The sequence below is a fragment of the Aquarana catesbeiana genome, linkage group LG13 (assembly GCF_042186555.1).
Source record: "Aquarana catesbeiana isolate 2022-GZ linkage group LG13, ASM4218655v1, whole genome shotgun sequence".
Lineage (NCBI taxonomy): Eukaryota > Metazoa > Chordata > Amphibia > Anura > Ranidae > Aquarana > Aquarana catesbeiana.
Window position 1 is genome coordinate 162,698,054 of NC_133336.1, and position 16,277 is coordinate 162,714,330.

Here is a 16,277-nt window from a genome sequence, read left to right on the forward strand (position 1 = left end):
TTATATTTATCTCTTTGGTGGCACGTCTCCGACCTTCCCTCTGTTCCAGCACTGAAGCTTCTGTCAGTGTCTTCCACATTCAACCCTTTTGGAAATGTTGGATGCCTGTGTCCCCCGTGGTGGACCATAAGTCCATTCTCTGACCCCTATTTTACTGCTGAGTCCTGTAGTGACATAGGAGTTGGAGGATGGACCCACAGAGCACAGCGAAAAGGATATGTCAACAGCACACCAAGGATCTCCAAGAAAGGCCCCAAAGCTTAAATTGATGATCACATCACAACTAAAACAGCAATGTTTTGGCGCCACGCTGAACCCCTTCATCAGACAGATCACATGCCCATACATGCACATATTTCTGGTTTCCAGTCAGTGGTCGCTGCAGCACCCTCTTACCTAATAGCCACTTCCAGGAGTGTGTGCATTGGAAATATTTCTCTGGACAGAGGACAGTGGGAGACACAGGCATCCAACACTCCCTGAAGGGTTGAATGCCATAGACATTAACAGAGGCTGCAGTGCTGGAATGGAGAGAGGGTAGGAGATGCATCACCATAGAGAGGGGTGTAATATTTTAAAGTAATACTAAAGTCTCATACTTTTTTTATGTTGCAGCCCAGATCCTCCTCTTATCGGGTCCCTCTTTGGTGCTCCTGGCCCCTCCCTCCTGTTGAGTGCCCCCACAGCAAGCTGCTTGCTATTGGCGCACCTGATCCATGCCACAGCTCCCTGTGTCCTTTCCGACATGGAGTGGAGGCCCGACCCCTCTCTTACCTTATTGGCTCACTGACTTTGATTGACAGCAGCAGGAGCCAATGGTACTTCGCTGCTGTCTGAGCCAATCAGGAGGAAGAGTCCCGGACAGCCAAGTCTCTCATGCAACATCGCTGGATCGAGATGGGGCGCAAGTAAGTATTGGGGGGCCGAGGGGAGCTGCTGCATACAGAGGGTTTTTTTATCTTAATGCATAGAATGCATTAAGATATAAGAAAAAAACTTCTTCCTTTACAACCACTTTAATCTATTGCAGAGACCTACTGTAGATTTAGGTTATTTTTTTAAACTAGATAGAGTCACTTTAATAAAGCTTGCATTTATGGATTACAATATATTTAATCATTACTCTCAATTTAACATGCAAAATATATTTACACAAATATAGGATGTAGGCAAATATTTCAAATGGAATAACTTACCATTTTTTTGCAGTAAACTTTCTGCAAAAAAAAAAAAAAAATTAGACACTTATTTTATCCTGGAAAAATACATTATTGTAAGCACAAAATGCTGAAAATGTCTTGTTGAAAAGCTTAGGGATATTGTCTTTTGAAGGGAAGCATCAGCTAATCAGAAGTTTCTGTCTTCCCTTCAGGAGGGGCTCTTATGATCTAATGGCTTGTCTTTTTAATGTGGGAGCAATTTATTAAAGGAACCCATAGTAGTGTTTCAGCCCTTTGTTCTTTAGCCACCCTAGCAAGACTGTTCACATAAGGGGTGATTTACTAAGAAGAAGGCACTGCACCAGTTCATACCAGGGTTGCCAACCACCAGTAAATTTACTGACAGTTTGTAAAAATCAATGATTTTTTTACAACTGCCAGTAAATATCAGGGACTGATAATTTCCTGTTGTGTTGACTTTTTAAGTGTAAATCAAGCAAATTTCTTTGCTATAGGTATTGTCAGTGTTTCCATATCATGTTTATACTGTTCAAATATTCACTGTGTTAGTTTTTAATAGGAGTTCTGTAACGTCTCAGGTTGTCAGTAAAAAAATGTGCTTTGCCATTGAATTTGCCATGTTTTGTCAATAAAAAATGCTGTGGGAGGTTGGCAACGCTGGTTCATACATTAATTGGTGAGCCGGAAAAGTCATTAATTGAACATGCGAACCAGTGCACATTGAAGCGCAAATAAAGATAATAAATACCCGCATATGTAAACTGCAACTAGCGCTAGGGTAACTGTGGTTTTCTCATTGATAATAGCGCACGCCCAATACAACTGGTTAATTTTATCTCATTAGATGTGTCTTGTTTGGCAATTAGTAGGTGTTCTCAGTTAATTAACCATTTTGATGCTAATCTCATTCCTATCAATTCTAATATATCTTTGAAATGTGTTTTTTTTCTTTTTTTACCCAAATCTTTCAATACATTACAAAGAACAGAGAAGTGTTTCTAAACCCAATAAATTATTTTTTTTCCGATCTTGATCTTTAAAGGTGACCATACACTGCAATCAGTTAGATCTTAAATAAATTAGATTTAGTGCAAGAGCCTATTTGATTTCCTATAATTTGAATTAATTGTACAAGTGCGTCTTCCTATTTTGATTAAATATCATGTTGTACAGAGATTGGCCAATTAGATTGCATAGTTCATGACTATCTTAAGTGCCAAATTTGGAATGTAGATGTGCCATGACCCACTTGTATTTTCCAAATGATATTTCTTGGGCATTATACAAGGCACATGAAAAAACACCTTTTTCAAGACATGCTAGAGTGATCAGGAATCTTCAAACTATGACTCTCCAGCTGTTGCAGAACTACACATCCCATGAGGCATTGTAAAACTCTGACATTCACAGAAATGACTGGGTATGATGGGAATTGTAGTTCCCGAACAACTGGAGGGCCGTAGTTTGAATTGGGAGTGTGGCATCTACCCAACTTCTCTCTGCTGGTGGACACAAGAACCTACATCTATAGATATATCTATATACACACACACTGAAGCAGAAATCAATATACATTGTCCCGGAAGTGAATCTGTACACAGGAAGTAGGTGTGTGTTTTGAGGCCAAATCATTTAGACATACACACATGACCCACACAAACCCCACCCCCTGTAAAAATAAATAAAAAATGATCTTAATTTGCAAAAAGGGATCATCGCTTCCTCAGAGAACAGCGAGCGGGGTATGGTGGTGGGCAGAAATTAGCAGCAATACAAGCAACTTCCTGGAGGTGCGTGATGTCATTCCTGTATGCTGGCCACTGCTTCTGGTAACCAGATATGCACCATGGGTACATACCTCCACGCACACAGCAGTTGCGCATCTCAGATAAACAGCGGTCGCGCATCTAGCTGCAGGAATCCAATTTTTATGGTAATTACCGTATTTATCGGCGTACAACACGCGCCGGCATATAACACGCACCCCAAGTTTAGAAAGGGAATTTTAGGCAAAAAACTTTTAGGAGGGAAGTTTGAGGAAAAAAACATACATTTAAATGCCCATCAATGCAGCCTTATCAGTGTCCATCTGCAGCCTTGTCAGTGTCATTTGCAGCCTTGTCAGTGTAGCCTTGTCAGTGTAGCCTTGCAGTGTAGCCTTGTCATTGCAGCCTTTTCATTGCAGTCTTCCAGTTTAAAAATGGCGCCAGGTCGTCTCGGCCGCTCTTGGGTCCTCTCGGCGGCTCTCGGGTCCTCCTGGCAGCTCTCGGGTCCTCTCGCAGTCACGAGCGGAGCCGAGAGTAGCTGAGAGCACTCGGCTCTGCTCCGCTCACAGTCACGCCCAATCCCTGTGTTATGTTCATCATAGGGCGGGACTGGGCGTGACTGTGAGCCGAGCCGAGTATACTCGGCTATGTATCTTGGCGGCTCGATCCTCCGCTCACAATCAGCGGGGGATCAGCGTATAACACACACCCACGATTTTCCCTTGACTTTAAGGGGCAAAAAGTGCATGTTATACGCCGATAAATACAGCAATAGTGAAGCAGTTGCAGATTTCCAGGACTTGACTAATAAATGTTTATAGTGAAAGGCAACTGGTGTTTTCTATTAAACAAGGTCTAAATGGGCCATTGACATGCATCACAGTTGAACTTTGCAAAGTTAAGTTAAATGAAATCCTTTCTTATTTTTGCTTGAGGATAGATTGCAGAAGGATTAGAAGTCTTGTCAATTTTTGGGGATGTCTGCACCCCTGATAGGGTGAAGACACCTCCCAAATTTTGCCAGTTTCTCCTTCAAATTTATTCATTTCCTGTCACATAGCCAAACAGGAAGTGAGAGTAAAACCCTACCAATGTCTTTTCTTGGGGACACACAGGTCAATCGCACTCTAGCATTTTGCTCTGTACACCCCAAATTATTAGGTATCTTGGACTTTGGGGTTTATTTACTAAAGGCAAATCCACTTTGCACTACAAGTGCACTTGGAAGTGCAGTTGCTGGAGATCCGAGGGGGACATGCAAGGAAAATAAAAAAACAGCATCTTTGCTTCTACATGATTGGATGATAAAATCACCAGTGCTTCCCCTCAGATTTATAGCCAGTACACTTGTATTGCAGAGTGGATTTGCCTTTAATAAACCCCCAAATACCTAAAAATTTGGGTTGTACACAACAAAGTGCAGTTCCTAACACAAAGTTCAACAGTTCTCTCAGCTTCACTACAATGTCTACATGTAGTTCTTTAGCCCCTTGAGCTCCTAGTCTCTCACTGGACTCTGATTCACTAACTCTGAATTCTGTGAGATCCTCAAGTTTTTTTGTGGTGGTATCTCCCTCAAGCATCATCCACGCTTCCCTGCTGGGTCCCTAGCTTGGCACTCCAGATACTTCTCATGCTTCACCCCTGCCAATTGGCTCAGTCCCTGTCTTGACATACAAGGCTGCTCAGCAAGCGTCACCTCGGCTGGTTGGGTCCCTGACTTGATTACCACCTGAAGTTTCCAGATTTTCTACCGTGCCCATTCGGTGAGAATGTTGCTCCAGTACTTGCTTCAGTTACTCACTGTGGTCCCTGGTAAAGGTGGTTGGTCCCTTAGTGGCAAAAGCTTCAGTTCTACCTCCGACCACGGCAGGTTCTCCGGCCGGCAGAACCGTCACTTTTGGTTGGACTGCAAGCTGCAGTCCCAACCCTGCGCTGCCCTCTTAATTCTGGATAGGCCCTCCCACAGCCTGGCAGCCAGATGCAGCCCGGGGTGTATGACACACGTCCACCCAGACAGCGGTCTGGGTGGCACAGAAAATAGATCACCTGGCTCCACCCAAATATATAGGTTCTCCCAGCAGGCTAAGGGATTCAAGAAAACCCCTGCCCATTGGCTGAGATATCCCATATACCCATAACTTGAGTTTGAAATGTCCTTCTCACATCTAATGCCACCAAGTGCCCGACCACCTACTGGCAGAAGAGAAAAGTACAACAAGGTCAAACTTAGGGAGAAATCAATGGATCTCTAACAACTATCTACAGTAGCTACTCCTGACAAGGAATTTGGTGAGGATCTCCCTGACTAAACCCCAGGGCGCTACACAGGGAAGTATACACACTTCTGTCATCTTGAAATGTGAGAATCCCACAACTGTTAGTAGTTCATAACAAGTGCTAAAAAACATTTTCAACTAATTTTAAACTGAATTGGCAATTCTGTAAGCATACATAAGTAGAACTACTGCCAATATTTTTGGGGTTTGGATAGCTTAATGGTTAAAACTGGCAAGAAAGAACACTAAAGAGGCACTCCTGTGTAAAAAAAAACAGAAAACTGTTGTATTAATGGGAAATGTAATAGCTGGAGTCAAAGCATATGCACACAGTCTTGGGCTGGAAAGTTAGCAGGCTGAGAGCTCGGCACCATGTAAGATCTATTTCATTACTTTAATAAACTTGGCATCTTTCTTGGACAATATTGTTTTTTGTGGAACTTCCTTTAGCCCAAGACTGTGTGCATATGCTTTGAGTCCAGCTATTACATTTCCCAATAATACAACAGTTTTCTGAGTTTTTTACACTGGGGCACCTGTTTAGTGTTCTTTCTTGCCATTTATCGGTTCCACTACCGTAGTGTCCACTTTCAAGGCTGCCTGAAGTTACCAATGCATCTGGCTCTACATTTGGATGCATTTACAGTTTACATGCTTGTGTTGGGGTTCAGTGCCTAGCCTTCTTTTTTAGTTATTGCAAGGCCTCTTTCATGCAGGCTATCTGATCAGGTCCACCTGTCAGTTTTTTAGGCGGACCTGATCAGACCCTCCATTCTCCCCTATGGAGTGGCGGATGTCAGCGGTTACATGTCCACTGACATACGCCGCTATCTGATCCGATCCTGTCTGCAAAATTCAGACAGATTGTGGTCCTATTTTGCATACGTCTGGAGGATTGGATCGGATATGATTAGATGAAAATGGATCCAACAATGGCCGGCTTAAGATGTGAGCTATGACCTCTGTACTGTATGTTTCAGACATCCCAACCTGCAAAAAATTTCAGGGAGATGGCAAACTCATTTCAGGGTGGTGGCCCTCTGCACCCCCCCCCCCCCCCCCCCGTGAAATGTGGGTGTGGGCTAAATTGCCCTACATATTGGGCGTGGCTTAAAGGGCTTAAAAGTCTGAGATTACTTACATAGTGCACAAGGCAGTAATAGTAAATAGGGGATGTACAGTGCGGAGTGTTCGGCGGGGGGTAATATGTGTAGGAGAGGAGTGTGGAGTGTATGGTGGTAGGTATTATGTGCAGAAGGAGTACAGAGTATATCTAGGTGGGTACGATATGCAGGTAAGGAGTGTACAGTGGTGGGTAGTGTGTGCAGGATGGTGTCAGTAGGGCAGTGGACAGTGTCAGTAGTTCTTTATTTTTATTTTTTTACAATTTTTAGTATTTTTTTTTAAATGCTTTTTGGGGTCCAGTGGACGTTGTCAGTAAAGCAGTGGATGGTGTAAGTAGGGCAGTGGACAGTGCCAGTAGAGCAATGGACAGTGTCAGAATTTTTTTATTTTTTTACAATTTTATTTTTGTATTTATTTTTACAATTTATTTTTGTTTTTTTTTTGTTTTTCACAATGATTGGGCATGGGGGAGTGGACAGTGTCAGGAGAGCAGTGGACGGTGTCAGTGTTTTTTGTTTTTATTATTTTTTTACAGTTTTGTTGTTAATTTTTTTTTAAATAATTTTTTAACATTTTTTTTCACAGTGCTTCTGGGGAAGGGGGTGGGGGTATGTGGCAGTGGACAGTGTCAGTAAGGCAGTGTATGGTTTTTCACAATGCTTTTTGGGAGGAGGGGGTTGGGGCAGTAGACAGTGTTGGTAGGGCAATTTAATATTTTATAATTTTTTTACAATTTAAAGTATTTGGGGTTTTTTTATTATTATTATTAGCCCTGTTGGGCGGCTTTGGTGAGATATCAGGGGTCTAAACTGACCCCTGACATCTCCCCTTTGAGACAGAGAAAAGGACTGAGGACACAGATTTCCCAGTTCCTTTCTTAGCACTGAAGATGAATGGACAGGAAACACAGTCTCCCGTCCATTCATAAGCTGAAGCAGAGTAATCACAGGTTACTCTGTTCAGTTATTACAGGACACAGGAGCGAGCGCTCTCCCAATTCAGAAAAGGAAGGGGCCGGTAAATGACATATTTACTGACCCCTTCCTCCTCTCTCCATCCTGACAGTTGCCCCCCCCCCCCCCGCAAGCCCGCAGAAGAGGAGAGGAGGGAAGCCGGCTGCGGGGGCGAGGGGGGGGCGGAGGAGGAGGGCAGCGGGCTGGAGGAGAATGGAGAAGGGGGGCGGAGGAGGGGCGGGGCGGGCTGGAGGAGAATGGAGGGGGGCACATGGATGACACCACTGCCGCCCAAGATCAGCCCTGCAGCCAGGAGATCGCAGGGCACTCGTGAGTGTCCGGGAGCCCACTACCAAGTGCGGGAGACTCCCGCAACTCGCTGGAGAATTGGGATGTCTGATGTTTCATTGCGATCTTACTTGACTCTGTCACAGCTGTAACTGTTTGTTTTAGCATCTCTAAAAATTCTTAATAAAGATCTATAGTTAAAAAAACTGAAAGAGGTTTTAACATTTCCACACACTATTCAAAAGTAAAAAAAAAAAAAAAAAAAAAAAAAAAGGAAGAATCTGGATTTAGATATATTTTAAAGCCCAGCTGAACCTTCTTCCACAATAATTTCAATCAATTTATGGCATGTCATAAAGTCAGGTATGTGCTGCCCTACCTTTGTTTAGGTGCTGTATTTTTTAATTCTAGCCTGTAAAATCCCCTTGTGTCGGTATAACACATTTTTTATCAAATGTTGGAACCGCACCCTTGCCTGAAGGACCATCAATCTGGAAGAAGTGGTTTGACATTCCCCCAGCCTACAGATCTGCATCAACACGCTTCTAAGCAGGAATATTGGGAGTAGCTGATTACAAGCCTGTACAACCTTCAGCACCACCAATCCTTGAGTAAACAGAGATGTAGTTCTCTCAGTTTCAGTCACCGTTTACTGCGAGGGATACCCCTTCAAGATGCCAGGCCTTAAAGTGTTACTAAACTCAGGACTTTGCATTCACTATATCTGGTCTTCCACAGTGCACACAACATGGAGATGCAATACTTTTAGTAAATATAAACAGCTAAATACCTTTTCTCATCAGCAGTATATACAGGCATACCCCACTTTTAAGTACACAATGGGGTTTATTTACTAAAGCTGGAAAGTGCTAAATCAGGCTCACTTCTGCATAGAAACCAATGAGCTTCTACGTTTTATTACCAAAGCTTGCTTGAACAAGCTGTGGTTAGAAGCTCATTGGTTTCTATGCAGAAGTGAGCCTGATTTTGCACTTTCCATCTTTAGTAAATAAACCCAATTGTGTACTTAAAAGTGGGGTATGCCTGTAGCAGTCTTGTGATTTCTATCAGTTCCTGTTGAAGCTTGTAGGAGGAGTTTTCATACTGCACTGGCTGTCCTATCAGGCTGCAGGGCTCCTGACCCTCTGTCTGGACATGTCTGGACAATGCTGATTGGCCCTGTGCTGATCTCATGCACTCTCCCAAGAAAAAGAAAAAACACCTCTCTAGCAATACACACCAAACTGAGCAAGTTCAGCCTGACTCCAAAGGCTCTGTCTTATCCTGATTTGTCCAGGAGGAAAATACAGGAGAGGGAGGATCTGTACATACATGATCAAGCATCCTTTTTACACAATGAGGAGGATTAACCCCTAGGTCCCACAGTGAGTATAACAAGCATGCTTTACTGATTTTACTGTTGTGGGTTTAGTAACACTTTACTAAACACTGGAACTTGAAGTTTGCATGTGGATGTAGAAGAAAAAAAAAGAGCACATTAACATATTTATTATATTACTTACTGTTTTCATTCATAAGTTTCCCTATAAAAAGAAATGAACAAAACAAAAATATATATTATTTTCAGCAGTCAATGAAAATGTATTAGCCAACAGGTCTGAAAATTTGAATACAGGACTTCTTTGGGGACTTCAATTTACAGCAAACACATATAGTGTAGCGCAGTGTTTCTCAAACTTTTTTCAGTCAAGGCACCCTTTAAAATTCTGCACAATATCGAGGCACTGCATTCTAAAATGGTAAAAACAAAACGAATAGTTTTAAATACCGCAGCAACATCCCCACACGTAGGACACCCAAAGTTTAAAATGATTGATCCGAAGCAAAACACGTGTTAGGAGGCCAGTGAATAGAAGGTTGTAATGCTGCACAATGAAAACCTGTGGCTTTCTGTAACTAAAAGGCAGGCTTGATCCACCCTCCGGTTTGTATAGAACTTTTGGGCAATATTTAGGAATTTTACCAAGGCACCCCTGAAGTTTTCTTTCGATTTGTTGAAGTTTAAAGACAAACTTATTTTTAGGTTTGGATATAATGGAAAGAGAGTATAACCTCGGTCAGCTTTTTATTGTTCAGGGTACACGAGAAATGTGGATTGCTGGATCATTTATTGTATTACTCACTCCAATTAGGATTCAGGTCTGGTATAGAAAAAGGATTCAGTTTTAGGCAGCTCTCCAAAGAGTAACCTCCATAGGCCGGCATTTACCCCAGATCAACTAGTGTGCAGGTAGTGAAATACAGCAGTAGTGTTTTTAAAAGTCAATAAAAAGGGGACTAAGGTCCCCTTTTTCAGGGTCTGTAAGATAAGAAATAGGGCTTCTGCTCCGGAAGATAGTTTTGACTGTCTAATCTAGCTTCTGGAGTGAATAGATTTTTGGTAAAAGAGACTGATTTCTCCTATCAATTTCTTTGCTTACCCTGCCTGGGTACACCAAAAAGTTACCTGGTGTTCAGCTCTAGGAGATTGATCTTATCTAATATGCCTTACGAAGTAGGGGCGGACAGAGGTGACAGCAGTGATGGACAAAGTGGCGATGAAGTTTGCATACCTATGTATAAGGCCTCATGCACACTGGGCATAAAAATTGCTGCTTACAGTATACAGACGTTTGGTATTTTTTCTTTCAGCCTGTATAACCAGGCATCATTGTAGAAAAGTATTTACAGGCTGAAAAAGAAACACCACAAGTGCATTTTTGAGAAGAGCTTTTGGGCAGAATAATATGCTTGACATGCCTAAACGTGGCAATTAGGTGCATCAAGCGTATTTAAAGGTAAATTTTTTATAGTGTTTTGGAGAAAACATAAATGCTCATAAACACGCCTAAATGTGTGTACAATATGATCAATAGGCATATTTTTTATGCTGCTTTTTTCTGCCAGCAGTTCTGGCATTTTTTCTGCTACCTATTGTGCATGGACCCTATTGTGCATGGACCCTTAATATTGGAAAAATGCAACCCCAGATTTAAGTCTTTGTACTCTCCTTAATCTCCACTGCCTCATTACATATGCCATGCTGTACGTTTTTCATTCTGCGCCGCCTTGTTTCATGTGCCATATTGTATTTTCCCTATACTGCACTGCCTTTTTCTGTATAGCATGCTGTACATTTTCATTCCATATGCCATAATGTGCGTTCCCTAATCAGCAAGGCTTCATTTGGTATACCATGCTATACTTTCCCTAATCCACACAGCCTCTTTTTGGATGCCATTCTGAACATTCCCTATCTCTCCCCATTTCATACTGTATACTATGCTGTACTTTCCCTATTCCACATAATTTCATTCCGTCTGCCATGCTGTACATTTCCTGTTCTGTACTGGCTCATTCTTTAAACGCTGTCCATTTTATATTCCACACTGTCTTATTCTGTAATCTGTGCAGTAAATGTTCCTTTTGTGCACTGTTTCACTTTGCAGCAGGCCATTCATTCTTCTATTTTCTCTCATTATGTACACTGTGCAATTTCATCTTATATTCCACACTGACCCATTCTGTACACTGTACTGCACAAAGATTCGTAGTACTCTGATTATTACTACCATATCCTCCTCAATCTTTTGTCTCCTGCCACAGCAAATAGGGTTTTCCACAATAGGGTTTTTTTTTCTGTTGGGGGATCCATTAAAATATTTGCCATAGGGCCCTGTGATATCTAGTGCTGTTATTACATTGACATGCTAAAGCTTATGGGATTGTTGTCAATGGCGTTGATTTCCTAAAACTGAAGAGTGCAAAATCTGGTGCAAAAACTTCCAGGTTTTGTCAAAGCTTAATTCAACAAGCTGAAGTTAGAAGCCCTATTGAGTTAATATATACCAGGGGTAGGCAACCTGGGGCCCTCCAGCTGTTGCAGAACTACAAGTCCCATTATGCCTCTGGGACTAATTGTAACTGCTAGCCTTGCATTGCCTTTAGCCAGCTGGAGGGCTACTGGTTGCCTGTCTACCCCTGATATATACAGTACAACAAGTAACAAGGCTCTTTGCATAGAATACATACTTTAGCTTGTGATTTTATCTGTCAGTAAGAGTCAGTATATTACCAGGAGAGAAAAGGCAGCATGCAAAAGACCTGGTAGAAGCAAAGTTGCTTTAATGATTTTTTATAGTGTACAGCCGTGGCCAAAAATTTTGACGATGACACAAATATTAGTTTTCACAAAGTCTGCTGTCTCAGTTTTTTTTATGGCAAATTGCATATACACCAGAATTTTATGAAGAGAGATTGGATGAATTGCAATCAATTGCAGATTCCCTCTTGGTCATTAAAAAGAACTTAATGCCCCCAAAAAAAACATTTCCACTGCATTTGTGAAGGTGGTTTAGGGGCACCCAAGAATGTCCAGCAAGCGCCAGGACTGTATCCTACAGTTAATTCATCTGCGGAATCGGGGCACCACCAGTGCAGAGCTTGCTCAGGAATGGCAGCAGGCAGGTGTGAGTGCATCTGCATGCACAGTGAAGCAAAGGCTTTTGGAGGATGGCCAGGAGTCAGGAAGGGCAGCAAACAAGCCACTTCTCTCCAGGAAAAACATCAACAGCCTGATATTCTGCAAAAATTTCTCTGATGAATCCCCTTTCCGATTGTTTGGGGCATCCAGAAAAAAACCTTGTTCAGAAAAGAAAAGGTGATCGCTACCATGCCAACAGTAAAGCATCCTGAGACCATTCATTTGTGGGGTTGCCTCTCAGCCAAGAAAGTGGGCTCACTCACAGTTGAAAATTTGGGTCCATGGCCAGGAAATTCACCAGACCTTAATCCCATTGAGAACTTGTGGTCAATCCTCAAGAGGCGGGTGAACAAAAAAAAAACCCCACAAAATTCTGAAAAACTCCAAGGATTGATTTTGCAAAGTGGGCTGCCATAAGTCAGGATGTGGCCCAAAAGTTGATTGACACCATGCCAGTGCGAATTGCAGAGGTCTTGAAAAAGAAGGGTCAACACTGCAAATATTGACTCTTTGCATAAACTTAATGTAATTGATTGTAAATAAAACTTTTGACACTTATAAAATGCTGGTAATTATACTTCAGTATACCATAGTGATATCTGACAAAAATATCTAAAAACACTGAAGCAGCAGAATTTGTGAAAATGTATATTTGTGTCATTCTCAAAATTTTTGGCCATGGCTGTATGTCAAGGCAAAAAAAAAAAAAAAATGGCTACACCTCTGTAATAAATGCACATTCCCACATGTTTTATGCTTTCAAGTATAGAAAAATAAGGCATTAAGAGGTCTTCAAAATAGTTCAGGTTTATAAAGAAAAACTTTGATGATTCTAAAAGTATTATTTGCATACTTCTTTATAAAATATTAGCCCCTGACTTCACATAACATAAAAAACATGACTATGGGTTTCAAGATACATAACTTACCAATTTTTTTCTGCTGCATAAAACAGGTGTAAAAAGCCAATAAAACGGTTGCTAAGAAGATAAGTATGAAAGATGTCCCCATCAATATTCTGGAGATAACACATCGAGACACTCTTAGGAACATGGAATCTGGAAAACGGAAAACAATAAATAAAATGTAATACATCCATATATGGCTGTAGGTTTAGTAATATCAAAATATGTAACTACCATGGAGCCCAGAAGCACAAACGATCCACTAATATAGGGCACTATAGTGATTATCCAAGTAGCAAGAACATTTATTAAACAGTACTTTTGGAACAGAAAATTCTGAATGACAGACAGGTCAAGGCCACAAAAATATGGAGGATTAAGCAAGCCATTCCATACATACAGTAGTTTCTGAAGTTTTCTTAAATGGTAGGAATCACCAAAGCTTCCATATGGACAATAGTAGTGCGTGGAGCCTTCAGGATACGGCAGCAGATGTTTTAGTACTGCTCTCCTTCATAATGTTAGTTTGACTGAATTGTCTTTTTTTTCCATTGTAATTCTCCCATAGGCTATTGACTGTTGTACTACTATAGGCTGAACTACTATGTAACTGAAAAGTCTGCTTATTTTCAAAGTAGTACTCCTCAAGTTTATCTATAGTTTGGTCTTGCAAAACTTATCAAGATAGTTAGAAACATTATTTGGTTTGCAGTTCACATCACCTACCTGCTATCTGTATAGTAGATTTCAGCTCTTGCTCTAGGAATCCATGTCTGATAACACAGGAGAGTCTTCTGTTGGATTTAGAGTCTAGTGCCAAAATCATCTCAACATCAAACAAGCTCAGTGCATTTTGGGATTGTGCTACAGTCAGTGGGTGTATTATGTGTTCATTTTCATCTTTCCAGTAGACAACAGGCTTCGGATACCATCCATAAGACTTACATACTGCCCTAAGATGTCCATCTTGATGTTCTTCAATGAATATCGTTGGTCCAGACCCAAGAGCTATAGAAAAAGGGATATAGAAATCATCTGTCATCTATGTGCTTACAGATGGATTGCAATTATGGTATATGAGGAAAGAGACAGAAAAGGGAAGAGAAGGAAGCAAGCTCCTTCATTTAATTTATTGTGGATCAAGTATAACTTGCAGGGCTCTGGGTAATGTAACTCTGTACATTTAAAAGCAACAAAAAAAGCTGCTCATAGGTGTAATATACAATATAGATACATTTTCAGTGCCCCTGTTCTTCCACCCTAATTCTAAACTGTCCTGATCTGGAAGGGCTTTGTCACTTCCTGGTAGAGCCAAAGATTTTCCAAGCCCCCTCCTCCCCATGCATCTGTAGCACCCGCTAGTTAGTGAGGTGCTAGAGTGAGGTTTTTCTCTGGCAGTGTAGGTAAATTTAGTCAGGCCTGGCTGGGTGCTAGGTCTGTTTGTTTTCATTCTGGGCTGGGAGTGGCTCAGGGTAGCAGCTAATGACTCACAGGCAGTGTCACTTCTCTGTTACCTCTCTCTTTCTTCTAGCATTTTCTAGAAGGACCTGGGGTCAGCCCAGCTGGGGAGGAGTAGTCAGGTGGAAGACATGGAGTGAGAGAGGTGTGGAGGCTGTTGGGGCACACGGGGAGCTCCCCAGTCTGGGGGGTTACCCTGGGCTGGGCTCAGGTACATCCAGGAGGATGTCGAGATACTAGAAGGAGAGGCACATGAGAGAGCAAGTAGAGGACAGCGGGAGAGAACACTTATAAGAGTCTCCATGGAGGACTACTGGTTGCACCTGGTAGGGCTGGTGAGTGAGCACAGTTGAGAGGACTGGGGAGGCACGCCTGAGGGAACTGGAGATTGCAGCTTGAGAGATGGGTACAGAACCAGTGGAGAGAGGACTGTAGAGAAGGGCAGTGGAAAGGGGTCTTTGCAGCCATGCTGGCTGGCAGGGCCTGAAGAGAGCTATCAGGAGTAGTAGCCAAGTAGAGGACAACTAGCACCTGGACTACTCTACACCACAGGGGGCCGAGGTCCCTGCACGCAAAAGGCAGTTCATTGAGACATGGCTGAAGTAGTGTCAGGCCTACCCATGCTGTGCAAGCTAGTTTGGAGGAGTGACAGTCTGCGGCAGGGGAAGTGCTGGTGGAGGAACAGTCTGCAGTAAGTGATGTGCTGGAGGAGGAAACGGTGAGCAGCAAGTGTTTGTGCTGGAGAGAGAAGAGTGAACTGTATATACAGGAGTGTTTATAGGAGTCCAAAGCAACTTTGCACTAAATCTTCCTGGGCGTCCCCTAATTCCCAAATCCCTGTCCAATTTTAACCCCTCTCAAATAAACAAAACAAAGTAATGGACAGATTTTTGTCTCTGAGTGACTGGGATGGATGTCTGGCTGGGCAGGGTGACAGGTGAACCACTACACACAGCAACCCTTATGGGGCATAGCTACACATCCTATAAGAATCTATCGGGGCTGGAGGGAGCAGGCAAGCATCAACATTACCCAGAGCGTTGCCTGTTTAGAACTGTCCTGCGTTTGGGGAGGGCAGAAGCGTTAAAAGTTAGTGCCAGTACTGTAAGTCAAATAGCTTTTTACCCATCAGTAGATTTTATTTTTGTTAAAGTGAGAAAATCACTTTCAGAACTCAAGGCATACCTATTACACTATACGTAAATAACCCCCCCCCCCCAATCCCTGACGAATGCTACAGGGATCATTGATAGATACAATGTAATTATATTGCTGCTTTATAATTAATTACATGCAAATTAAATGCTTTTCCTGTCATTGCCAGGAATCCTCAGATGGAGCCTGAACGCCTAGTTAAAGGAGTTGTAAACCCCTGTTTTTTTTTTTAAATAACAAACATGTTATACTTACCTCCACTGTGCAGTTTGTTTTGCACAGAGTTGCCCCCGGTCCTCCTCTTCTGGGGTCCCCCAGCGCTGGTAGCTCCTCCCCGCATCGAGTGCCCATGTTGGAGAAGGCTCTCCTAGGTGGACACCCATGCGGGAGCGCTCCCGAGTCCTGCTTCTGTGTCCATTCACACAGAATGCAGGACTCAGCCCCGCCCCCCCGCCTCCTGCATCACTGGATTTGATTGACAGCAGGGGGAGCCAATGGCCGAGCCGAGACAACGGGCAGAGAGGTAGAGCATTTCTCTGCCCTGGGTTGGAACGAATGGGCTCAGGTGAGTAAAATGGGGGGGCTGGGGGGCAGGTCAGTGTCAGAAGTTTTCACCTTAATGCATATAATGCATTAAGGTGAAAAAGCACGAGGATTTACAACCCCTTAAAGCCTTTTTTACTC

The 16,277-nt window shown here is 42.5% G+C and overlaps 1 protein-coding gene across 1 annotated transcript in view; it reads right to left on the reverse strand.

Annotated features, from left to right (window-relative positions):
• Positions 1 to 16,277, reverse strand: part of LOC141116421 (butyrophilin subfamily 2 member A2-like) — a 121,828-nt gene that overhangs the window by 59,790 nt on the left and 45,761 nt on the right. The window contains exons 4-7 of the mRNA XM_073608683.1: positions 13,707 to 13,988; positions 13,005 to 13,133; positions 9,116 to 9,136; positions 1,197 to 1,217 (exon numbers count right to left, since the gene is read on the reverse strand). Coding sequence (XP_073464784.1) covers positions 1,197 to 1,217; positions 9,116 to 9,136; positions 13,005 to 13,133; positions 13,707 to 13,988 — 453 coding nt within the window. The remainder of the gene's footprint in view (positions 1 to 1,196; positions 1,218 to 9,115; positions 9,137 to 13,004; positions 13,134 to 13,706; positions 13,989 to 16,277) is intronic.